Consider the following 27,045-nt stretch of genomic DNA (forward strand, 5'->3'; position numbering starts at 1 on the left):
GACGGTCTGTAAATAATTGAGTCTGGACGAGATAATTCAGTGATTGATCCCAAGGGCATCGATCTACGCAATTGGGATACGATGACATGCATTAACCAAGTCAGCGAGCCTGACCACCCGATCTCGTTAATCGCCTTTTACGGCAAGCATGGGTTGCAGAGGACCTTTATATTCTAACCCGGATCTTCGCGGGTCTACTGTCATTTCTGTTTAAATGGGAGCATATCCTTATGTGAAGTGTGTGGCATGTGTGGCAATGCAACTCTCGACTTGCGACGTCGCCATTTAATATACATGTGACTTAGTGAACAGATGTAATAGCTGATGTGTATCGAAAAATAATAAATTGTGAAAACAGTTGTGCTCAAATGTGTATGTAGAATTATCATCTCACATCTTGGATTCCAACGCGTCAGGAATCCAGGTGTTAACCGTACTTCGCACCAATCAGTAGAATATCATCGGAAACAGTCATCTGTGTTTCAAATGTAGATTCACTTATCATGGTCTATGTCCTTAGTGATTCATAGACTTGGTGTAATGGTGGATTCATGGGAGCCATGATTCATAAACACGAGGAACTGCATGATTCATAACTGTAACAGGTATAATTTATTTCCTTGGTAATAGTTATACATCTTCTGGCGAAAAATATACGTGACCTTTACACTTGGAACATATAGCAATACGTACGTAAAGTAAAGTTCTAATTACTAATGTTTCTTTCAGGACATAGTCATAAATCACCGAGGATAGAAGATTACATAATGATTTTAATGTTCAAAGCTATAAAAAAACAACAGTTCACGTTCACAAGATTTCGCCATGTTGTAGACATTACACCAACCTGCTTCCCTCTTGTACAGTGGCAACTGTTGATAATTCCTGTGAACGAAACAATTTCGAGGGAACGAAATAGTATTTTCCTCTCATGTTCAAAGGCTCCGCGTCATATCTCGGTTACCGAGATGTCGTTGTACACGACTCGCGTTTTCAATTATCAGGTAACTTTCCACAGTTAACTAACACATATTTACTGACATTCAACCTCCAGCGAAGTCTACTATTATAGAAAATGACGCAACTTATATATAGTCCAAGCGGATCTATTGACAACTTCCCAATGCTGTTTCGAACCTCTTGAACAAATTCCGATTTCAACACTGGAAGGAACAAGCACGTGAAGTTTAAGGACTACTCACTTACTATAGGATTGGGAGGGGGAGTGTGTGTGTGTGTGTGTGCGTGCGTGCGTTCGTGCGTGCGTGCGTCTGTGAAGAAAGTCACCAAAATATGACAGTCTCTTGGGGAGGGTCATAAAAAATAATACAGATATTTGGGGAGGCTCTTGAAAAATGGATATTTCATAATAAGGTTTAAAGTACTTTTGCATTTGGACTTTTCAGGGTGGGTGGCCCAAAATTAGGACGAGCATTAGCGGAGGGTCGTTAAAAACATCTGCTGTTCCAACAAGGCAGTCTTTGGAATCCTGACTACGATGATGCACCAGGGGAGGTCCAGACTCTTCTATGGAGGGTTGTGGCTCTCGCTCTCTGAGTTGTTGAGGAGTGCCCTGATCTTGCAGCACAAGTCTGTTGCAACAATTAAAGAGCCACCGACTCTAATTTGGTAGATAATCCGTCTCAGGAGGTCCTGTCTCAAGACTCAAGGGGTTTAGTATACCTTGCAGAGTCCTCATTTGCTGATAAAAGGTGCGCCCTGTCTGTGGATTTCTGGGCGCCATGTTGAGCTGGTGTTGAAGAATGTCCATAACATTGAGATAGAGCCATTACTTGGGATTGCAGTGGGTCACCATGGCAGGAAGTGTGCCCTGTATGTGGATTCTAACGGCCATGTCAAGTTTGCCCATCATAATGACTTGGGATAGTGGAGTGCATGGTCTTTGAAACTAAGTGATGTGTTGGGCTGTGTTGTAGTGTGGGCATGCTGCTGTGTTGTAGTGTGTGCATGCTGCTGTGTTGAAGTGTGGGCATGCTGCTGTGTTGTAGTGTGGGCATGCTGCTGTGTTGTAGTGTGGGCATGTTGCTGTTTGGGGCAGTAGTGTGGGCATGTGCTGGGTGGGAAGGTTGTTTGTCACCTCTGATGCGGGCTGTGGGCAATAGAGTTTCCGCTACCATGGTTGCCAGTGTGGGGAACGGGGTGTGGTGGAGTGAAGCGGTGAACAGTTTGCTCTGCAGCTCTGGATCAACCTAGTATTGAGGGATGTGCTAGATCTTGGTTAACTGTCTGTCGAGGGCATACTATTGTTAGGATATGACACATATTCGATACCATGAGGATGGATGTGTGGGAGTGCATTGTCACAATAGCAGAACTGTGGCACTGGATGTTGTCCACCATGAGGAAGATAGACATACCCTGGTTGGGGCACTGGATGGTGTCCACTGTGGGGAAAGACATACCCTGGTTGGGGCACTGGAAGGAGTCCACTGTGGGGAAGGACATACCCTGGTTGTGGCACTGGAGGATTAAGATGCAACTGTTCTTGTATGTTTGGGTGCAGTTGGCTTCTACCCGCTCCATCATGTTCTTTATCTTCCACTGATGCTGGATCTTGTCTACTGTGGGGAAAGCCATACCCTGGTTGTGGCACTGGAAGGGGTCCACTGTGGGGAAAGCCATACCCTGGTTGTGGCACTGGAAGGGGTCCACTGTGGGGAAAGCCATACCCTGGTTGTGGCATTGGTAGATGACCACTGTGGGGAAAGACATACCCTGGTTGGGGCACTGGAGGATGTCCACTGCGATGAAAGACATACCCTGGTTGGGGCACTGGAGGATGTCCACTGCCTTGAAAGACATACCCTGGTTTGGGCACTGGAGGATGTCCACTGTGGGGAAAGACATACCCTGGTTGTGGCACTGGAAGATCAGGATGCAACTGGTCTTGTTTGTTTGGGTGCAGCTGGCTTCCATCAGCTCCACCATGTCGTTTATCTTCCACTGATGCTGGATCTTGTCCATCATGAGTTGGCTGGGCAGGTCTTGATTGACTGTCTGTGGGGGGCATGCTATTGTTAGGATATGACACATATTCAATACCACAAGGATGGATGTGTGGAGGTACATTGTCACAATAGCAGAACTGTGGCACTGGATGTTGTTCACGAGGAAGATAGGCATAAACTGGTTGGGGCACTTGAGGATTAGGCTGCAACGGTGCTTCAATGTTGTGATCCATTTGGCTTCTATCAGCTCGATGATGTCCCTTATCTTCAGTTGATGCTTGGTGTTGTCCATCATGAGTTGGGTGGGCAGGTCTTGGTTGACTGTCTTCAGGGGACATGCTATTGTTAGGATATGACACATATTCGATACCACAAGGATGGATGTGTGGAGGTATATTGCCACAATAGCAGAACTGTGGCACTGGGTGTTGTCCATCATGAGTAGGGTGGGTAGATATTGGTTGACTGTTTGTAGGAGGCATGTTGGGATATGGCACATATACGATACCACCAGGATGGATGTGTGGGGGTATATTGCCACAATAGCAGAACTGTGGCACTGGGTGTTGTCCATCAAGAGTAGGGTGGGTAGATATTGGTTGACTGTTTGTAGGAGGCATGTTGGGATATGGCACATATACGATACCACCAGGATGGATGTGTGGGGGTATATTGCCACAATAGCACCACTGTTGATGGCCAGGAGATGGATGGACAGTGCATGGCTGTGGAATTGGGGGATTAGAGTCCAATTCCCCATGCAGGTTAGGATATGCTTGTCCTCTACCATCTCCACGATGTCCTTTGAGGTCCATTGATTCCTTACCACTCATGACCAGAAATAGTAGTATTTCCCTAAAAAGAAGCAAGAGTCATAAAGGTTAGAGGAAAGCGTTTAAGTGAGTATGTGCGTATGATCACATAAAACATATTAGTTGTAGTCAAGTTGAAACAAGAAACTAAATTTCAACAATGACTCTTAATAACCGGAGCTAGAAACATGTTTGCAACCATTTGCGAAAACAGAAGGAGTCCCCCCAACGCCTTTTCTAGAAGTTCCCCCAAATCATTCTCACCACCATGCATTTACAGTGGGATACCTTTCCTTCAGTTGGAGCAATGCGTGCCTTCTACACCCTCATACCAATATACTGCCATTGCCTTTATAATATTATACTAGCTAACGTAATGACCAAAGCGGGGCGGTGGGGTAGCCTAGAGGTTAAAGCGTTCGCTCGTCACGCCGAAGACCCGGGTTCGATTCCCCACATGGGTACAATGTGTGAAGCCCATTTCTGGTGTCCTCCGCCGTGATATTGCTGAAATATTGCTAAAGGCGGCGTAAAACCATACTCACTCACTCACTAATGACCAAAGCATAACCTAAAGGCACCTTCACAGGAATGACATCACTTCACATCCAAGACATCACGCCCGGTTTGGGAAAATGTAACGCAATTTTAGAACAGAAAGTCCCACACCTGTAGCTACATTAATAATAAAATTACATGCACACCTCGTTTAATGGTTTCAGTTTCGGTTTCATAAAACACATGTCCAAACCAACTTTTAAATAGCAAGCCAGATAGCTTAATAAGAATGATTCTGATGACAATGACCCTCCATTTCAGCCAATCATATATTAAGCTTGATCATTTCCAGTTGAAAACGTTGATAAGCTCTTTTCAAACATGTTAGACAAACACAGGAGTAAACTCAGTACACAAAGAAGTAGATATAAGCGCCTAATCTACGAACCCTAAGAACGAGTGACTGAAATAGGCTTCACACATTGTAGCCATGTCAAGAATCGAACCCGGGTCTTCGGCGTGACGAGCGAACGCTTTAACCACTAGGCTACCCGACCGCCCCCCTAAGAACGAGCATTCCAGTGACCTTCAATGAGGGTCGCTTAAAACCTTACCACTCTGAGGAAGATCTTTACCAACTTTCACCCTACTTCAGTACGTGAGTGAAGAACCTATAGAGTGAAGCGGGCTGTTTACATTAACTGCAAGTATTTCAAAGGAACACCCAGGACATTTCTAAAGTAGGATTTCAATGTAAAATCTAAAATACATTATATGCCAGTCATTGAAAGTAGGTCACCGTGACCTGCCCCCATCTTTCATACACATGTATTCAAATAAAATAACGACTACGTGCATAAGACTTATCTGCAGAAATATGCATTTTAGTGAAAATGACAAACGTGCTTAACGAATACCCTTCACTGAGACACTTTTACCCTTTCCGATCTCTGCACCTCCCTAACGAACACATGTACCAAGTTTCATTTACTAAGGTTCGTTCAGGCTATGACCTTGAGGACGACCTTGGCCCTTGACTTCAATGTATGATAACCTTTCCCAGGTTATAAAGGAGACATGCATGATATGATTTCGCCGAGATGTTCTAGCACTGATAATAATAATATAGTGCATTTATGTGGCGTTGTACTCCATGCATAAGCACGCTCTAAGCACTTAGACATTATTACCTCACATTGTCATCCCATCCTACCAGGTACCCATTCACTACTGCGTGAACAGAGGCACATTTCGAACAAAGTCACTTGCACAAGGAGACACCACATGTGTTACATGTGCTTCAGTGTGGGACAGGACCGAAGTTTAAGAAACTCTCAGGAGTCAAGCTGCCTATCAGGTCACCCATCCACGGCCAATGGTGCTTAACTTCACCTGATTTGTGACATTTGTGCTGTGCACAAGACCGCGTGCTGCCAACTGCCCCACACGAAGAGGCCGTCACTCTACAGGGTAACTGTTGAATGATCGCTGTGAGGCCCAGGTCCACGTAGGTATTTATGTCTACATTTCACAATGCCAGATTATTTTCTAATAAGTATATCAATTAAAATATTAATTTAGTTTATAATATACACAACTCTTACCACAGAGCTATATTTTCCTGAAGTGTATCTCACAACCAGTGTTTATTGTTCTTGGAATTAGCCTCAAAGCCTTTTCTCGCAGAATCTTATTTTCGCTTTCGGTTTTGTGCACCAATGAAAACACGCTATTTCTAGTTGTCCAGTGACCGTCCCACGTTTATGTATGTGTCTGAGGCCAGACCAGATACCTGTGTGTGTCGTCATTCACAGTTCATGTTTACATCACAGGTGTGATAAGTGGGAACACCACACAGACAAACGCAACGCACAACAAACACATGTCGACTGTCACGACAGTCGTTACATAAACACTGTTTCTTTCTGCCTTTGATCAGAGACCATATACCTTCTTCTCTGCTTTGATCCATGTGTGTGTGTGTGTGTGTGTGTGTGTGTGTGTGTGTGTGTGTGGATAACGTGGCTTGGGTATATAGCAATGAGTGGTTCCAATTTGACATTTTCTCCTCATCATGTCACGGTGGACTGTAATTGTAGGGTTGGGTTACATATTTTGTAATATACGCGTGGTAGTACAGCTTGAGAAATATGATCAGTTGAGCTACAGTTGTTTCAATCTTACAACAATGGCTTACATGATCTCACCATCACAATAAATGTGCATGTAAATATAATTACTTACATTTGTATTATTTGTACATTTTCAAATCATGACAGCCGTGGACAAATTGACATCACTAAATTGTCAATGATTCTGAGGCATTTCATTGGCTAACTACGCATTTGTTTCAGTGTGTGTTTCATTAAACCGAACAAACATTACTCAAATCCCCCCAACAGACAACTGTTTCCTGAAACCCCTTTTAGTTTTGTAATATTAGGATATTACATATTACTTTTGTTTATGTTTTGTTCAACGCAGCTCTCAGCAATATTCAAGCTATAAGACGGCGTTCTGTAAATTATCAAATCTGGACCAGACAATCCAGTGATGGACATCATGAACATCGATCTACGCAATGATGCAGTCGCAGTATACCTAGTAAAGTTATTCAAAACTATGTCAACAGTACCAATACGACCCACTGAAAAAGCCTATAGTTCGTAATGACTGCAAACACAAAGGCTAATTCATTTTTCTTCCGAAAAAACTTCTCTAATTATTTGATCTTGTTTGCCGTGCATCGCCTCAGCATATATACCCACCGGGATTTGTCTTCTCCCTATCTCAACGAACAGTACGTTGTGTACTTTAATTGGCTAGTTACAAAATATTACGACAGCCTCTTGCACCAAGGATTGCCTTGTTTTGAAGTAAACAACAACAAGAAAACATTTAAAATATGAAGTGTGAACTATTTCAATTTCCGCATAATACTTATTAGCTTCCAATACTTCAGAGCCATAAAATAATATAGCATAATTGTGCCTTAAAAATGGTACATGCTGTGAAAAAAGACAACTATTTTTCATGTATAAATTATATGGAGGCATAATGGCATATTGTGGCATTGAACGCTGCAACCCAAATCAAATAACTTTCAAGAGACGAATGACGCTCTTTAAAATCTTGGTAGGAAGAGCATACTCGATTGTACCTCAAACGTTGTGAAATGTAGACACCAAGGGCTGGAACTGCAGGAATATTGCTCTACAAAAAGGGAAAGCTGATGTCATCCCTCAAGTAGACGGGCGGCCTTGTCACATCAAGCAATATATATATTTCATTGTTATTGTACAATACATGGGAGGTGTACATGTATATTCTGTGGTAAAAGAACATGGATGTACTTGCATCTGTGCATGACTATTGTACATATTCTGTAGTCAAAGAACGTGGATGCACTTGCGTCTGTGCATGACTGTTGTACATATTCTGTAGTCAAAGAACGTGGATGCACTTGCGTCTGTGCATGACTATTGTACATATTCTGTGGTCAGAGAACATGGATGCACTTGCGTCTGTGCTTGACTATTGTACATATTCTGTAGTCAAAGAACATGGATGCACTTGCGTCTGTGCATGGCTATTGTACATATTTTGTGGCCAAAGAACATGGATGCACTTGCGTCTGCGCATGACTGTTGTACATATTCTGTGGTCAGAGAACGTGGATGCACTTGCGTCTGTGCATGACTGTTGTACATATTCTGTGGTCAAAGAACATGGATGCACTTGCGTCTGTGCTTGACTATTGTACATATTCTGTAGTCAAAGAACATGGATGCACTTGCGTCTGTGCATGGCTATTGTACATATTTTGTGGTCAAAGAACATGGATGCACTTGCGTCTGCGCATGACTATCATATGGTTGGTGGTTACTGGGGTTTATCAGCAGGTTGGTTACATGAATAAATGGACCCGTGTCTATCGGTACCATGCGTTCTTGGAACAATTCTATTTGCTCAAACACTTTTATCGTGGTTCAATATGAACATTAATTTTCTGTTGTTTTTCTTTCAAACGTTATGCAACATCAAGAGCGCCTCGCGCGTCCTCGTTAAAGCCGTGACTTCTTCATGTGTGTCATACCTTGTCGTGACATTAAAAGTAGGGCCCAGGGCAGATCAGCAGTGCCAAGTAATATGTCTGTGTGCTTTTCTGTCGCCATGACAACGGGATCTTCCGTTAACAATGTTTGATGTTACCAAACCTAACATTAGTGTTGGTTGTGGCTTGAAATATTTCCACCGCTTTTCTCTTCAGGAGATAAATGCATGTTTTCGCATTGTGTATTTCTTATACAAAATGAATTAATTCTGTTTTTTAGAAAGAGATTGTTTTATACCGGTTTTTGCTTTTACGCTGCATGACGTCAGTTTTCAGTATTTGTTGAGTTGGAACACCAATGAGACTACCACGGACCTCATTAAGTAGGTCCGTGAGACTACGAAGTGTGCACTTACTTCATGTTGTCCTCCAGTGTATTATTAATCATAACATAACGGGGCTATTCTCCACTGAATAACGAAGCATGATGCCACCTATGTACATGCACTCACATGTATACACGACCGGCGAAGATCCGGGGTAGAATACGTCTTCAGCAACCCATGCTTTTGCCATAAAAGGCGACTATGCTTGTCGTAAGAGGCGACTAACGGGATCTGGTGGTCAGGCTCGCTGACTTGGTTGATGCATGTCATTGATCCCAATTGCGTTGATCGATGCTCATGATGTCAATCACTGGATTGTCTGGTCCAGACTCGATTGCAGACCGCCATCATAAAGCTGGAATATTGCTGAGTGCGGTGTTAAACAAAAAACAAACAAACATTTCCCATTCAGTAACATATATGATGCAAACTGTGATATCATATGTTATTTCTATATCAGGGCTCCACATATACACAAAGACAGGAAGATTGGAATATCTTTATTGATTGGATATCAAGTCTTACATACACAGAATCAAGAAGCTGTATCAGAATTCAAATGGCCAAATATTTGGCTTGAAGAAAGAATATTATGTTAAAAATAAGAACCATAGGTGCAAAAGGTCACCTTGTATGACTTACAATTTTGGCTCAGATGAGCTGTACTGGATGATTCTCTCCACACATTCTCATGCATGGCTGATGGATTTCATTAACTGCCTTTCCTGTACATGAAAGCTTTCAATAATGAAGAAATGTTCAAGACCTTAGTTCAAGTCATAGCTTTAGTATTGAATCATTCATAACTTGGGCTCATTTTGAAAACTATACATCACCATGCTCTTTCAAAGATTCCAATCAACGTTTTATTTTAGAGTGCGCCTTTGTACAACAAATCATGCAGCATATCACAGAGTATCTGAAGAGACCATCGATGTCCACCAATTATATGCCTTAAACATCACTTTTACAGATTATTGTGTTAAGAATAAAAACTCACATCATATTTCAGACAACTCCCAAGGTACTCATTTTGATTTTTTCAAAATGAAAACTTTATTTCATTTAGAAGGATTGAATCAACATATCCAAGAATTCACCCCTGTCACCCATGTTTGACATAACAATGTTGTTGTTGATCAGGTGCTAGAGTAGCATCTGTACCTAGACCTCCCATTGAAAACATACATTATTTGAAATCCATACATCAACGTCTTCAAAAAGTTCAATGGTTTTGGATGTAAAAGGCTGGATTATTCACTAAAATGTACTGTGGTTGCCAGTTGGATGTTTTGGAAAATAAAAGATTACTTTTTTAACCACGGACATTTTTTAGAAACGAATGGATGGACAGAGGGCTGGATGTAGACAAAATCGTGACATGAGCTCACGATGCCAATGTGAGCTAAAAACCAATGTTAGAACTATGTTCAACCACCGGAATACCTCCACCTCAAGAATAAGAGAACAATGTAGTGCCAAATAATCTGAAGCAACGACACTACAGCAATCATTTGTTATAATTTGTCAGTACAGTAAACTACGGTTATAACAAACTCAAAGGAACCACTAATTTTTTGTTATAATTTGTCAGTACAGTAAACTACAGTTATAATGAACTCAAAGGAACCACTAATTTTTGGTTATAATTTGTCAGTACAGTAAACTACGGTTATAACAAACTCAAAGGAACCACTAATTTTTTGTTATAATTTGTCAGTACAGTAAACTACAGTTATAATCAACTCAAAGGAACCACTAATTTTTGGTTATAATTTGTCAGTACAGTAAACTACGGTTATAATGAACTCAAAGGAACCACTAATTTTTGGTTATAATTTTTCACTACAGTAAACTACGGTTATAATGAACTCAAAGGAACCACTAATTTTAGTTCGTTATAACCGTAGTTCGTTATAACCGTAGTTCGCTATAACCGTAGTTCGTTATAACCGTAGTTCGTTATAAGCATGTATACAGCATATACATATACAGCAAATGGCGTGCCAAAAAAACCCATTTTTGTCATATCCGTCAGTTCATAATATATGCGTGTTCATTAAAAGCGTTCACTGTAGTTACAATGTCGTAAAAACATTTAAGAAGATTTATCCTGATTGATTTGATCCTTTGTCTGATGCAAACTAAATCAAACTAATACACTATATAATGTATGACAATATATATTATAGGGATATTTTCTGTAAATTCCTCATGCTTCATAATGATAGCAGACAAATTGAATATCCTGTTGGGCTTATCCCCATCCTCATCAAAAACAGAACATTAGTATCATCTATCAGTATTATACATTCATTTTTCATAAAAATAAAATCATAAATTGCAGGCATATCATACAGTCATAACAGTGAGAAATCTGGTATTCAAACTATTATCAAACATTTTATCTTGTCATCAAAGGGACCTAACTCTGCCACCTCTTCTCCCTAAAATGTCTTGATGAAAACCTCAACCCGTTAGTATCACATGCAAAAACAGAAGATGCCCTGTTGCACATGGTCTTTCTCCATGACTGAACCCGTGACCCAATGAAAGAAGTGGGTTCACATTGATGCAATGAATTCATACAACTAATAATATTTCCTTTTATTCACAACACCTTTTGGAAAAAGCTCTCTATTTTTTCTTTTTCTTTTTTTGTTGCATTATCTACAGTGTAACACATTCTTCACTTAGTAGGGGGAATCACCCTGCAACAACTTCTGGATTATACATAGAATAAGATTGAAATGTAGCAAAACAGTGAGTGAGTGAGTGAGTTGGGTTTAACGCCACTTTTAACATTATTCCAATTATATCACGGCGTGTCAGCTTAATGTGGGAGGAAAGCCCCAAGTGATGCCAGTCTCAGATGTTTACCACTTCGGTGAAACCCACGAGCACGGGTAAGGTGCTGACAAACCTGGAAACATAAACGAGGCGAACCGGGATTCGAACCCACAAACATAGGTTTCTGGCGTGCCCAAGGGACACAACTTTTCACAAGGTGTAGCCAAATAGAGCCACAATGCTCTATATGTTAGATGAATTTATCTGGAATATTTGAAACATGTTTTAAGGTTAACAAGCCAAGACCTAACCTTGCTTGAAGTGATAAAAAAAATGACACATGCAGCCATGTTTAAAATTATTATTATCATATTATATTATATCATACAAAACATTATGTACTGCACTTATCCAGATACTAGAATCTGCTTAAATGAAGTTTATTTGTTCCCTAACCAGTGTATCCGTATGCATTCCAGTTATCATTCTCAACTCCCTGGGGAGTATAAAACACAAGCTGCCTATAGAAGCTACAGGGTTTTTACATCCACCTCACATATCAGGTACCCAGTTCCTGCTGGATTAACAGACACACATTTGAACTAAGTGGCACCACAAGTTTCGACACTTGTGTTTCTGGTGTATTAATGTTTTCGTGTTTCCACCACTTGGTCATTTACCATCGGGTTTTTGGACAAAATTGCATGCGAGCTAAAAACAGCAACTGCCAACACTAGGAGTGAATAAATATATTAGTATTACATGGATATATGTAGGACTCTGATCTATGGCGGGACTCTCATCCAGGGTGGATTCTCAGATCCATGGCAGATTCCACATATGGGGCAGATAGTGACGCATACTCAGATCTTTGGCATATTATCCTATAATATGTATCATTAATCGGCAATTTCTATAGCACTAGTGTCTTATAGATTTGTATATAGCGACAGACTTTTGTTGATCAACGTTGTGATATCTCTGCATTATTTTTATCATTCCATCTTTGGAACAGCATTGTCGGTGCAGGGTTTTGCATACAGGTACTTTTCTTAAAAACACTGCCCAAAGTTCATCGTAGAAATAATTTTCTGACAGCTTCCTCACCATTGTTTGATAAGCCATTGTTAACAAAATCCTGAATATTTTCACGCTTCCCCACTTCAGGGTTCTGAGCCATTACACGAGGATCTTCTTGGATTTTTAAAAAATCGTTTGAAAATGATTTGGCTTTATTGTATTTCAATACTGGTCTCTTCCTCTGTCGACATGAATCTCCCATAAGAAAACCTTATCATTAAAATAATTTTCTGTGGTGTCCGGCTCCATCATTTTAGACTGATCACTTTGTCTATCAGTAAGATATTAACTTACTTGACATCATCACAGGCAAGGAGTCATGACATCATCTCAAGTATGACATCATGTAACAATTGAACTGATTTTCCATTCATGGATAAGATATCATTGCAAACATGACGTCATAATAATAACAATGAGAATCAGCCACGGATCTGAGAATCTGCCACGGATTACAGTCCCGCCATAGATCTGAGTCCTACATGTATATTGCTTCAAATTTAATCAATGTTTCAAAAACAGGCGCAATACACCAGGGGATAATAAATACAACATCACATCAAACATATATACTGGAGAATAAAAAATACAACTCTATCGCTGAACTTATTGCATTCAACTAAGTGGATTAAATAATCTCTACAAGCGTATAGTGAAACTGACCCCACTAATTTAGACTAATGTAGCACACAGGTTGCTCAGTTGTTTAAAGCACCACAATTCGCTGTGCAGAGTTGCATCCCTTAGGCACGCCAGAATTCTCCACAATTATGTTTGTAGGTTTGTCAGCACCATACCTGTGCCTGTGGGTTTCACCAAAGTGGTAGACATCTAAGACCTGCATCATTTCGCGCTTTCCTCCCTCATTAAGCTGACATAGAAGTGGCGTTAAACCTTGCTCACTCACTCTTAACCTGGGCAAAACTACCAAATTCTCCAAATGTAGATACATTTCATACATTACAAACTCAATACATAAAAAAATACATTACAAGTTAAACATTTGCAAGGAATTTGCTTGGCTAACCAAGCAATTATTATTATTACATGCATGTTTCCAAATAAGAATAACTGACAACTGTTTCCTGATAGGCTGAAAATAGAATGGGCGGGGCTTGTGTTGCATTATTGCGCTGAACGATGCCGCCGATTTTGTAATGTTGTCTACAGTTGTCTGTGAAGTTATTACTCTTTATTTCAATATGTTTTTGCATTTTATTTAAATTTACACAGAGTACTGGTACACATCGGTTCTTATGTCTACACCTCCAATTTTGTAGAAAACAATGATATGTGCATGCTTGTTTCCAGAAAGGCCTCCCTACTACTGATAATATTTTCACTTTGCATATATCCTGTCAAATGTAATAAACACCCAACACAAAATCCGATTTCACAGATTTTTCAAATATTTTTGTATCCTGCCTGGGGAGGTTTCTTATGGTACAAAGAGAATGGGAGATTATTTGTACTAATTCTTTAGTACCGGTATCTTCAGGCACATGAACACCCATGGATAATACACAAAATAGTCAAATGTCTTCCAATATGAACAACTATTATTGTTTGTAAAATACACAATATACAACCATAGGACAAATATATTGAATTGATAACACTGATTAGGTTTACCCTCTTCAGCAACATGAAGATCCGGGGTAGAATAGGTCTTCAGCAACTCATCCTTGTCGTAAAAGGTGACTATGCTTGTCTTAAGAGGCGACTAACGGGATAGGGTGGTCAGGCTCGCTGACTTGGTTGGTGCATGTCATCAATCCCAATTCCGTGGATCGATGCTCATGATATTAATCACTGGATTGTCTGGTCAAGACTCGATTATTTACAGACCGCCGTCATATAGCTGGAATACTGCCGAGTGCGGCTTTAAACAATAAACAAACACAACAAAACTTCTGCAGCAACTGTTTTAGTCATTCCTCATTTTCACTGTCAGGGAAGTTGTTGCTGAGAACTGGCATGTGTGAAGAATGGGAGGGAAAAGAACATTCATGATCAGTGCATGAGTACATGCAATGCACAGCTGTGAAACAAACATATCAGTTGTCTCACTACCCATATATTCTTACAAGAACAACAGCCTCAGTGCTACTGTTGTGAAATGACAGAGACACAAGGACACAGTAAACATATTGGAGCGTTACATGTATTTACAGAAGCTGATGTTGGGTTGTCCCTGTTGCAAGTCATCTCTTCCTAGTAGGAGGAGGAAGCCTAGACTACACTATAGTCCCAGAAATAAAGTTATCTTATTTAAAAATATATATATACAAATAAATGTAAAATCCAAATGGAGCCCAGAACAATGCTTAATTTCCTAGAGTTGAGGCAATTAAAACTTGCCAAATCATTCTGGACTGAGTTGAGTTATTCTATAAGGTCTTGGAGACAAGTTTAATGACGGTTTGTGAAAATATCATCATCATCATCATCATCATCATCATCATCATCATCATCAATCTGATGATTTTAATGTTATTTCCAGATACTTTGCCTGGTAGCCCTAATAGTAATAAAACTCAACCATGTAATAGAAAATGCATATGTTCTAATAAAAGCTCTGTATATTCATGCATTAACTGTAGCAAAATTCAATATTTCAACTTAGAAGACCACAACAAATAAACAAATAACACAGTGTTCATTCTATACAGAGCACAATACTTAAATCTAGTAATGGAGTGGTCATAACAAAAGTTCACATGACTGAATCATGTGTTGTCTCAGCTATACTGATGTAGACAAACAGTTCCTATTCCTGGTTGATTTTGTATGTTACAAGATACTCTGGGTACACTTGGGCATCACTGAAGACCACGTATGTAGATGGTTTCCCAACATCATCAACCACTGAGTGATAGAAGGAACTGTCATCGGCTGGTTGGGAAGTGGGATCTCGAAGGCCAGGTACACCTTTGGCATTCTTACCAACCAGCACACGGCAGAGATAGGCATACTGAGATCCATCGGTTTGTGTTTTGGTGATGGGGTCAAAGGCAGTGAAGTAGATGCCTTCACCAAGGGGCTCTGAAAGTGAAAGGTGACAGCGTGAGCAGAAAAGTGTGGTTATCCCATATACCTGATGTCCTTTCTGCCAAAAAGAACTCAAAATGCATTGATAAGCTCTGTGTGATGTTTTAATTAAATGGAGACCCGTGAAGACCTGGGGTAGATTAAGTCCTTGGTAACCAATTTTTGCCGTAAAAAGCGACAATGCTTGTCGTAAAAGGCGACTAACGAGATCGGGTGGTCAGGCTTGCTGACCTGGTTGATGCATGTCACCGATCCCATTTCCGTGGGTCAATGCTCATGATATCAATCACTGGATTGTCTGGTCTAGCTGGTCATATAGCTGGAATATTGTTGAGTTAAACAACAAAAAATCAATCAATAATTAAGTAGAAGTAGAAGAAAATTTTGGGATAACCATTCAAGGCCTCCTCCTCTATAAAAAAATCCCTGTCCTTTTATTTTTCCTTGTACACAAAAGCATGAGTTGATAAGAAGTACTTTATTATTTGCACAAAAGCTTCAAACCGAAAAGTGGTGGAAATATTTGCCTTCAGAAATAAACACAAGATTATCAAACAAATTTGAAATAAATCTACTCTATCATACAACGATATTCTGGGGCAAAATGCACATTGAATCTATGGCATCACGACTGTTTGCATTTGTCATCACAACCAACAATATTCACTGATGTGCTGGAACTCGACTACAGGATCCAGAATTCAAGTGATTATCATCATGAGGGTTAGGTTATCCGTATTGTTTTCTATGTTTCCCATCTCCAGGCTGGTCTGAATCAATCTCATTAAAATCACATCTAAGTTCTCACTGCCGCTAAAACAAAGATCTGAGGACATCCCATTTCGAGTCACGTCAGAACTACCTTTCGCGACCTTTGACTGACCACTGAAATGAGTAACAAGAAGTTGACATCAGCCAATTAGAAAGCAGTTTTCTCGAGCTTTACGGCATTCGTTTCAACCTGACAACTTCCATTTCAGACTATGCTTGTAAAATATGATTGACACAGTTCTCGATTAAAATTTTGAAAACTGAACAAACGAACATTCCGGAATGTCTAATATATGGTTGCGATTGTATGGCAGTGATTCCAACGTACTGTGCAATGCCTCCTCCGTTCAAATGTTTATCCCTCGGAAGCGAGTGATAGACGATAAGTTTTGACGGAAACAGTCGTACGGTTGAACTGTCGTTGGGAATACACAGTGTTAATGTTTTCGAGGTTGCTTGATTAGAAAACACATTCTGACTGTCACTTTCATGATCTGGTAAGCGATGCTTTGATTGGTCGGATGAAAGGTCATTCTAACGTGACCTGTAATGGGATGTCCACCAGATCTTTGTTTAGCGATAGCGGGAATTAACATCTGATTTTAATGAGTCTGGGTCTGAATTGTCATTCCATTGTGAAATGATAAGTTTTCATATCTCAATTTTCCCCGCTGCTATGTAAATTTATGCCCTGATGTGATAAAAAAAATACTCCTACCTTTGCACACTCAAAAACCTTGATTTTTCTCCAGCTGTATTTATCAAAAAGTTTCCAAGGCAAGGCAACTTAATCTACGTCATGAATTAATTTAAAGATACTAAGCTGCAAAGTGAAACTTGCACAGCGCGTCTTCAAAATGCATATCTCAGAGCTCTGCACCTAGGAATCCCTGAAGAACAACACAGCAGGTGATGTGTTGAGTTTGCCAAGCACGCATTTTAAGAAATGGCTGTCACAGGCGAATTGTGACATTCATGGTCATAGGAGTGGCTGACAAAAATGCTGAAATGACTTTTGCTGAATCATCCAGGTTTGTTGATATTAAAACAGGTATGCAGGGACTTGGGGAGAGAGGAGTCATGAGACAATTACTCACATATTTCTGAAAATAAACCTATCAACATGCCGCATGATGCACTCGAGTTAGAGACACAGGTTACATTGATAATGATTATTTGCATATTCCGATATGAAAGGGGTTGGTGTACGGTTCTTACACAAATGAACTAGAAACAAAGGAGACCAGTGAGATCGACTGCTTTGTCTGTTTCATACATAGATACATGCAAGCATAAATTAGATTCAGAGTGACAAAAACCCTTCCACAAGACTGTATGACAAGAGGAATGACTCCAACTTTCCAATAGTTCAATATTTTCTTGGGAGCAATGACCTTCAGGTCATAAAGGTTATAGAAAGTCATGTGATTATGTTTACCACGTTGGTTCCTGCAGAAGTTGAGGTTGACGCCATGTTTATTGATGAGGTTGATGGAGTCAGTCGTGTTACAGTGATACCACAACTTCTCTTCACAAAAAGACGCATTCCTTCCCTTCTTTGCCAAATATCTTCTGAATAGTTCTTCATTCTGTACTCTCTCAACCTAACAAAATTAACAAGAAACATATCACTTATAAGTATAACCTTAGTGTTTGAAACTAAATTTTGGGAGGATTTTGTTTGTTGTTCAACGCCGCCCACAGCAATGGGAATTGACATGAACTAGTAACCGTTGTGACAGTCTGGAAGGCCCATGAAATATATTGTGTTGCATCACAGTAATTGCTGCATATATCACAAGCGTGAATGGGTAAAAACTGAAACAGTAATCATCAATACTTCTGTACACACTACATTTCACCATCACTGTGGTGTAGTCGCTTAACTGACAATCAATGAATCAATTCACAGCATGGTTCCAGCAAGTACTTGGCACTCAGATTACAAACGTCCCCACGGCAAATTTCTTGTGCAGCTATCTCCTCTACACATTGCTCAATGACCAACAAAGGCAGTGTTAGCATGAAGTTCATGTTGGGCTCATTTGACATTTGAGTTATTATAAGGTTCATTTCATCACATGACAAAAAATAGAAATGTGTCACTACTACACCACATAGCGTCTGTATGTATTCACAGGTGATGGTATTGGGTGTCATCACAGTCTGTTGTTATGGCAGTGTATAAAATACCCCAAAATTTCAGTCATACAAACCAGACTTTGACAGACAACATTGCAAAGTTACCAGACCAGAAAAAAACCTGCCAGTCCACAATTTTCTACACAAACTAACACAATTTACAAAAGGGTAAACATAAGAATAGTTCCGTTTAATGTTAGTCCTCAGAAAATAATAAACATATAGAATGTCAACTTAGTTAGTTTAACTCATTGAAAATTTTATTCATCAAATTCCAATTCTGCTTCATCCATATCTGAACACTCTGATCCATAATTACCGAACAGCCGATAACCCACCTATATAGAACACATGCCCATTGCTGGGGCGTCCCCATATTGGCATCATTAACCAGAGCTCCACACACACTGTAGGCATCACACTTTTATAGAATACTAGTACATGCACTGTTACAAACAATACGAGCCTAAAACATTAAATATGTGCATTCTGACTGGATACTTTCGAGCATTTGGCCAATAGAAAATGAGGACAAAAACTTGATATCAACATATGAGTAAATGACTGAATAATGTGTTTAATGTTTACAGTAAATTTACAACTTACATAGAATTAAAACTAGAATGCTTAGGTACTTTAGGGTACAATAATAGCCCGACCAACTTTCAAAACTGTCAGCAAAATAGACCATCTTGGGCTGTCGGGCAGGCGGGTATTTTAAACTCCCGCTAGGATTATGGACTGAGTTGACCACTTGGGCAGAGAACCTTCCCATGTTCTGTTTTTTTGAGCTGCCTAATTATCATTGGAGAAGCACTATCAAGCATTATGAATGAAGTCGTTGCCAAGTGTAGCATATTTTGATGACAGGGTATGTCACATACTGTAAAGCTGTAAAGGGATTCTTATTTAGACCAGACTTTACATGGTCAGACAGATGGTTCTTCTCATAATTAGAGATATAACAGACATTATTGTAACATTTTATCATTCAAGGATATCAACACCATCAAAAACTAAACGTAAACTTTGTTAGATTTTCAATTGAAATAAAGAGATATCAAATCTATTATTTTTTTCAGTTATTCCTCAAAAGTAATTTGTTTTATCCCATTATGTGTATTGACAGGAAAACATAAAAAGTTACCTTGACAATTGACACATCAAGATTTCCACAAGACTTCGTCATGTGCTCCTCAACCCCTTTATAGGCTGCATCAGTCTGTTTGAGGGCCACAACCTTTACGCCCCTCTCCATTGGATCCCAAGTTTTTGGGAAAGCCTTTTCTGATACATTACCTAAACATCCAAAACACATGTAAAGTAGTTAGTAAGTAAGTACCAGCAAAAACAGGAAGCAGACCCCTCACCACCATATTCCCCAAATCATTACATTCCACGAATTTCCTCCCAAAAATAAAACTTCCAGACCTTGACCTTATCCACACAGTCTTACCAAAGGAAAAAGTGTGTAAGTAATTTGACGTTCATCTAATGTCAATATTCTTTGTGCAGTAGAAAAAAGAAAAAACACTGGCGGCTTTAAATTCAGACAAAACATTAAAGCAGTTCCAATTTCTGTTGGTCAATTGCATTTTTCTTGAAATTCCTATCAGATCAGAAGGGCCAAAAAAGCATAAACAAGAATAAGGAAAAACAACAACAGAAGTTACAACAGACATCCAGACTTTCAGTCAGGTGAGCTAATACATCAGATGAAAACCTAACAATACAATAAGGCTCAACACTGGATTAAGGTCATAATACCTGTACAAGAGCATGTAAATTAAGACAAAAAAATTGCAATACAAAAGAACTGCATGCACACTGAAATGAACATCAATATGATAATTAAGTTAGTGTGTATGGTTTTACGCCGCTTTTAGCAATATCCCAGCGGGGGACACTAGAAATGGGTTTCACACACTGTACCCATGTCGGGAATCTAACCCGGGTCTTCGGCGTGATGAGCGAACACTTTAACCACTAGACTACCCGACCGCCTCTGATAATAATTGACTTAGCATGCTTAGTAGGGAACAAAATGTGTTTGCTTTGCAAACGGTTCAGAAAATGAAAGTGTAAGTTTTCCCAAATTTCAAATTTAATTGGCACAATGACTTTTCAAATATGACTGTTATGCTTAAATCAGAATGGAACCCAGTGAGCCCTTGTAGAGACACCATTGCTGGGATGATCTCATTCTCAAAGGCATTAACGCTTTCAGGAGAGAAGTAAATGTAACAGAAGAAGATGGAAAACAATTTCTTTCAATGTGAAACAACATAAACACACTTTACTTCTATTTAACGTGAGGTAAAAATATTACAGCTGGCTTTGCTTCTCATCCAGTATGTGACCATGTGGTTTTCCTCCCATGTTGGGAATACAAGTGCGGGAGAAGACAAGACAAGAGAAGGCACTTACAACTGAATAACCAAGCCACTCTCATCATGAAATCTCAGCTGAGACATTTTAGTTACGTGACAGATACTTTAAATCGTGAAATTAATGAGTCTCCAAAAGAATGCGACTCCTGAATGTGACTTAATATGAATGCAACCCCCCACCCTTCTCTCAAGCATCAGTGGATTCATATCTATAGAAAATGTCCCCTGTGAGGTTTACAGGAGAATCCTCACATTAAAGGGGCACTGATCTAACGCAATTCCCCGGACTGGTTGTTGCCTTTGTTATTGTTTTTTCCCCCGTGAGTACCCGGATGATACGCAACGCAACTGAGCGTGACCAGAGACTGGGCTACCGTCTGCAAGGACAGCTAAATAAACTTGGAGGATGGAGGCAATATTTGTTTTACGCATTTTTGCACAAACACTGATTGGTTAACCGTGATCTATAAAGATTTCGACAAAGGGCGCATGTTAATTCATTTCTTCAGCCTAAACAAACAGACAAAAAGAACGGTGGAGCTCATCGGATGTCGTCATTGTGAAATAGCCCAGATGGTTATAGTTTAATACTAAAAAAAGTATCCATGCAGTGAAAGCATTTTCGGATTTCGGATTGTGTCGATAATATGATTATTACTCCCTGCTTGTCATCCACGTTTTCTGGTATAACCCTACACTTGTGTATTTGTCGTCATTCACTTGATGCTCAGTTAATGAATTTATTACAGGTACAATTAGTGGTAGCACCACTTAGATTACCTGACAAAGGTTCCCATTTGGCATTTATTGTGTCTGGGGTAATTATTCAATCTAAATCCAGGTTGAAGTGAGGTGAAATGTGTGTTATGTAATATGCACGTGGCAGACCAGCAAGAGGTGAATGATCAGTTGATTTACTTTTTTTTGTAAATCAACGGATCGTTCCTAGTCATCAAAGGATTAACAGAAAATACGTAGATTGATTAATCACTGTTATCTTGCACAGTGGATATGTCAAAAGTGAGTGTTCACATGTCTTGGTTTACTCAAACAAAGGGAATACACTCATGTCATGGCGTGAAGTGCCGATGTAAAAACAACATACTTTGTTCAAAGGGTTAACTGATAATACGTTGATTGATTGATCATTGTTATCTACCACTTAAAGGGGCACTGATCTAACGCAATTCCCCGGACTGGTTGTTGCCTTTGTTATTGTTTTTTCCCCGGGATTACCCGGATGATACGCAACGCAACTGAGCGTGACCAGAGACTGGGCTACCGTCTGCAAGGACAGCTAAATAAACTTGGAGGCTAGAGGCAATATTTGTTTTACGCATTTTTGAACACTGATTAGTTTAACCGTGAACTATAAAGTTTTCGACAAAAGGCGCATGTTAATTAAATTTCTTCAGCCTAAACAAACAGACAAAAAGAACGGCGGAGCTCATCGTATGTCGTCATTTGGAAATACCCCAGATGGTTATAGTTTAATAATAAAAAAAAGTATCCATGCAGTGAAAGCATTTTCGGATTTCGTATTGCGTCGATAATACGATGACTACTCACTTGTTGTCATCCACGTTTTCTGGTATAACCCTACACTTGTGTATTTGTCGTCATTCTAAATCCAGGTTTGAAGTGAGGTGAAATGTGTTATGTAATATGCACATGGCAGCCCAGCAAGAGGTGAATGATCAGTTCATTTACTTTTTTTGTAAATCAACGGATCGTTCCTAGTCATCAAAGGATTAACAGAAAATACGTTGATTGATTAATCACTGTTATCTCGCACAGTGGATATGTCAAAAGTGAGTGTTTACATGTCTAGATTTACTAAAACAAAGGGAATACACTCATATCATGGCATGAAGTGTCGATGTAAAAACAACATACTTTGTTCAAAGGATTAACAAATAATACGTTGATTGATTGCTCATTGTTATCTATCACTCAATGGATTTTTTAGGAACCGTGGACGTTATGAAAATAGTTGTCACGTGGGCTTTCTCAGCCGACCCTTGAGACGAGTGGGATATTGTTCCTTTGTGTGGATATTCACGGATACATTCCTCGAACAAGGACGCTGCCTAAAATTTATACACATAAATTTGGTAGGTTGTAATTATGATATTTGCATTTTGTTTTCCTTCATTCGCTGTAGCATTGAAACGATTCGTTCTTGTTCCTCTACGTCTTGGTTGGGAAATTCTTCAGATTGACTAAAATTGATTAAGACGATCAAAAGGGCTTAACAACATCACAACAGATTATTATGTTGGATTAGAAGCCAAACAACATAGAAATGTACTTTTCAACGTAACATTTTCAGTCTCTTGGTGATGACATTAAACATCAAAATGTTTGGAATTCGTTATCATAATAATACAGATGGAAATGTTTTTCAGTCACTTTGTAAAATAACTGAATATTAAGGCGTTTAATAAATTTGAAAATGTTACACATTTTGACAGTAAAAAAATATACACACTATAAAAAAAAAGCAATGCTCAGGTGAAATATTTACTTTGTGTTGCAAGTCAAAATAGTGTAAACGAAAATCGCAAAATTACCATAATTACACATAAATTTGGTAGGTTGTAATTATGGTATTTGCATTTTGTTTTCCTTCATGTGCTGTAGCATTGAACCGATTCGACCTTGTTTCTCTACGTATTGGTTGGGAAATTCTTCAATGCGCGATAGACGTTGTTTTCACAGGTCTTTTCCTTTGTAAGCGTGTATATATTACCGTCAATTTGTAAAATGTGATGCTCTCAGGCAATTTATAAAATGTGTAAATATTTCAGTCATTTTGACTAAATAATCTGTCCAGATTGATTAAGACGATCAAAAGGGCCTACAAACATCACAACAGATTATTATATAGGATTAGAAGCCAAACAACATAGAAATGTACTTTTCAACGTAACATTTTCAGTCTCTTGGTGATGACATTAAACATTAAAATGTTTGGAATTCGTTATCATAATAATACAGATGGAAATGTTTTTCAGTCACTTTGTAAAATAACTGAATATTAAGGCGTTTAATAAATTTGAAAATGTTACACATTTTGACAGTAAAAATATATTCACACTATAAAAAAAGCAAGGCTCAGGTGAAATATTTACTTTGTGTTGCAAGTAAAAATAGTGTAAACGAAAATCGCAAAATTACCAAGCAAGTGACTTATCAAAACTTCGTCACCATTACCGATGCTACCCACAAAGATACCTACATTTCCTTATTACCTCGCAAACTGTGTTTCATTTTGTTGATCAATGTGACCATACGCCCTTATTACTACCCATACAAGTGACTAATGCGCTTAAGAATGGCGCAACAGAGGTCGCGAACTAGTCTAGATTTCTGCTATACATCCGGGTACTCACTGGGAAAAAACAATAACAAAGGCAACAACCAGTCCCGGGGAATTGCATTAGATCAGTGCCCCTTTAATCCAACCTTACATTAATCCAATCACACACCAAATAGAGGTCTTCCACTAAAACCATACATGCACGCTGGCTCGTGTTGCGTGGGTGGCATCTGTCTGGACTTGCAGGTGTGATCAGTGATAACATAAATGAGTAGAACGCTTGTCTTGACCCCAGCAGTGACAATTCACAGGATGTAATTAGTGTTTGAATGACATTGTTTACATATTTGTTACAAGTGCTGCTCGATAAACAGTGATGTGGAATACATAGTTGTTTGTTTTCAGCGAATGTCTAAGTTGGACAGTCTGCTATCCAAAGTGTCTTATTGTTGATATAAATGCGATGTTTAATAATGCGAGCAAAGACCACTCGCAGTTTTCGCATTTAATTCATGCTCACGTTAATTTCAAGATTTACAGTACCGGGGTATATATCTACTGTGATTTCAAGTGACTCACCCGTGTCAATTTCCTCTTTTCTCAGAATTTCTACCTTGTCACTTTGGTCACTTTCAGGATACTCCTCCATAGTTTTGAAGTTTACGATAAACTGAGTTCCTGACTCCTCATCAAGAGGCAGTTTGTGTGTGTTTTCCCCATGCAGATAAGACTGCTCAATGTCATTGCTTATTCCTTCATCATAAGCTGCAAGAGCTTCTGCATCAGGATCCAGGAAGAACCATTTCATTTTGTTAGCTGATTGAATAAATGACTTCAGACTTCCTGTGGCAGAACTGTCATGTCTTTCTTCAGGCCTGGAATCATGGTCGTTTTCATGGTTTTCTAGGTGTGCATTCCAAGTTGCCCCCTCTGGTTGTGTAGGCTTTGTGTGATTTGATTCTTGACCTGTTTTATACATTTCTGCTCTCCACTGATGTGTTCTTGTCTTTTCATTCGCTGACCCAGTTGTATCTTCCCAGATTTTATGTTCAGAGTTGGTTGAGGGATGAGTCAATTGATGGTTTGGATACATGTTCCTCATGTAATTAGCAGTTTCTTTTGTGTTGCTTGGCAATTTGTTCAAATCATTGCCAAACATTTCTGAGTGTTCTCCTGGATGAAATAGTATGTTTGGCTCAACATCCTCATTGGCTTGTCGCTGCCAGTCTAGCAGAAGAAAAGATGCTCAGTAATGAATTTTTGGCATATTAAACACAAATTCGGTGGACTCTGCCACAAGTCCTAGCCTGATCTTTCAACCACATAATGATTGCAAGAGTGAACACAGGTTGTTTTTCATAACTTTCCTATTGATTTTATTTTGTAGTATTATGGGAAAACATAAACAAACATAACCAGAGTTTGCGACTAACTTGGCTATATCCCCCACCCCTGTTGCAGAATTTATGACATAATTATATCTAAACAAACCCTCACCATTTGCAACCAAGGTGGAACTTGTCATGGAAATTGTAAAAAAAATATGAGTTTGGAACCTAAGTCCATCTTGTTGCCATGGAAACGTAAAAAATAAAAATTTCTAAAATTTCTAAATAGAAAAAGGCACCAGTTCAGCATGTACTTGACAGACCTGCAAAGTTTCATGTAAAAATATTGAACAGTTTCTGAGTTGTGCTCCAGAAATGAAATGTGACGGACGGACAATAAAAAGTATTCGAGGTCACTAAAATATTATATTAACTCCATAAATGACCATCTGTCATTATTTGCCTTTGCCAATATAGAACTAACGCAAAAAGGAAGTCAACAGTTTGTAGTTTATGTATGGGCCAGACACTTCCGACAAAGGGAGACAATTCGCAGGGAGGTAACTCTTGTAATACAATAGTTCCGTCAAATTCTTATGCTCATTGCAGTGATATATCAAATGTTATGTTCACGGCAGTGAAATATCAAGTGTTATGTTCACTGCAGTAAAATATCAAGTGTTATGTTTACTGTAGTGAAATATCAAGTGTTATGTTGACTGTAGTGATATATCAAGTGTTATGTTGACTGTAGTGATATATCAAGTGTTATGTTGACTGTAGTGAAATATCAAGTGTTATGTTGACTGTAGTGATATATCAAGTGTTATGTTCACTGCAGTAAAATATCAAGTGTTATGTTTACTGTAGTGAAATATCAAGTGTTATGTTGACTGTAGTGATATATCAAGTGTTATGTTGACTGTAGTGAAATATCAAGTGTTATCTTTACTGTAGTGAAATATGAAATGTAATGTTCACTGCAGTGAAATATGAAATGTAATGTTCACTGCAGTGAAATATCAAATGTTATGTTGACTGCAGTGAAATATCAAATGTTATGTTGACTGCAGTGATATATCAAGTGTTATGTTGACTGCAGTGATATATCAAGTGTTATGTTGACTGTAGTGATATATCAAGTGTTATGTTGACTGTAGTGATATATCAAGTGTTATGTTGACTGTAGTGATATATCAAGTGTTATGTTGACTGTAGTGATATATCAAGTGTTATGTTGACTGTAGTGATATATCAAGTGTTATGTTGACTGTAGTGATATACAGACCTGTAAACCCTCCCACATTTTGCAGGACACTCCCAGTCCCAATCCCCCAGTCTCCTGCATGATGGACTATTTCTCCCGCAAAACAGAGTTCTTCATTATTTTCAAAATTCACCTTCATTGTCCCGTGAGTAAAAACAAAAAATGGGAAGTTTAAGCAACCGCGA

General features: G+C 39.1%; 2 protein-coding genes across 3 annotated transcripts in view; both read right to left on the bottom strand.

Moving 5' to 3' along the window:
• Positions 1 to 597: 597 nt before the first annotated feature.
• On the bottom strand, positions 598 to 5,973 carry LOC124138507. Its single transcript, XM_046505213.2, has 2 exons — positions 5,884 to 5,973; positions 598 to 3,824 (listed from the first exon to the last, which is right to left on the bottom strand). The coding sequence occupies exon 2, from the start codon at positions 3,757 to 3,759 to the stop codon at positions 2,206 to 2,208; it is 1,554 nt and encodes a 517-aa protein (XP_046361169.2). The 5' UTR covers positions 3,760 to 3,824; positions 5,884 to 5,973; the 3' UTR covers positions 598 to 2,205.
• An 8,401-nt stretch (positions 5,974 to 14,374) lies between these two features.
• Positions 14,375 to 27,045, bottom strand: part of LOC124126401 (protein mono-ADP-ribosyltransferase PARP14-like) — a 79,567-nt gene continuing 66,896 nt past the window's right edge. For both annotated transcript variants that reach the window (XM_048393432.1, XM_048393431.1), the window contains exons 19-22: positions 24,845 to 25,492; positions 19,701 to 19,852; positions 17,850 to 18,015; positions 14,375 to 15,634 (exon numbers count right to left, since the gene is read on the bottom strand). In XM_048393432.1, the coding sequence (XP_048249389.1) occupies positions 15,360 to 15,634; positions 17,850 to 18,015; positions 19,701 to 19,852; positions 24,845 to 25,492 (1,241 nt within the window). In that variant the 3' untranslated portion in view covers positions 14,375 to 15,359. The remainder of the gene's footprint in view (positions 15,635 to 17,849; positions 18,016 to 19,700; positions 19,853 to 24,844; positions 25,493 to 27,045) is intronic.

Source organism: Haliotis rufescens, unplaced genomic scaffold, assembly GCF_023055435.1.
Source record: "Haliotis rufescens isolate VD_foot unplaced genomic scaffold, xgHalRufe1.0.p SCAF_12, whole genome shotgun sequence".
Taxonomy (NCBI): domain Eukaryota; kingdom Metazoa; phylum Mollusca; class Gastropoda; order Lepetellida; family Haliotidae; genus Haliotis; species Haliotis rufescens.

Excerpts from the sequence above, each read along its gene's own strand:
- LOC124138507 (XM_046505213.2), bottom strand. The coding sequence starts at position 3,759 with ATGGTAGAGGACAAGCATATCCTAACCTGCATGGGGAATTGGACTCTA.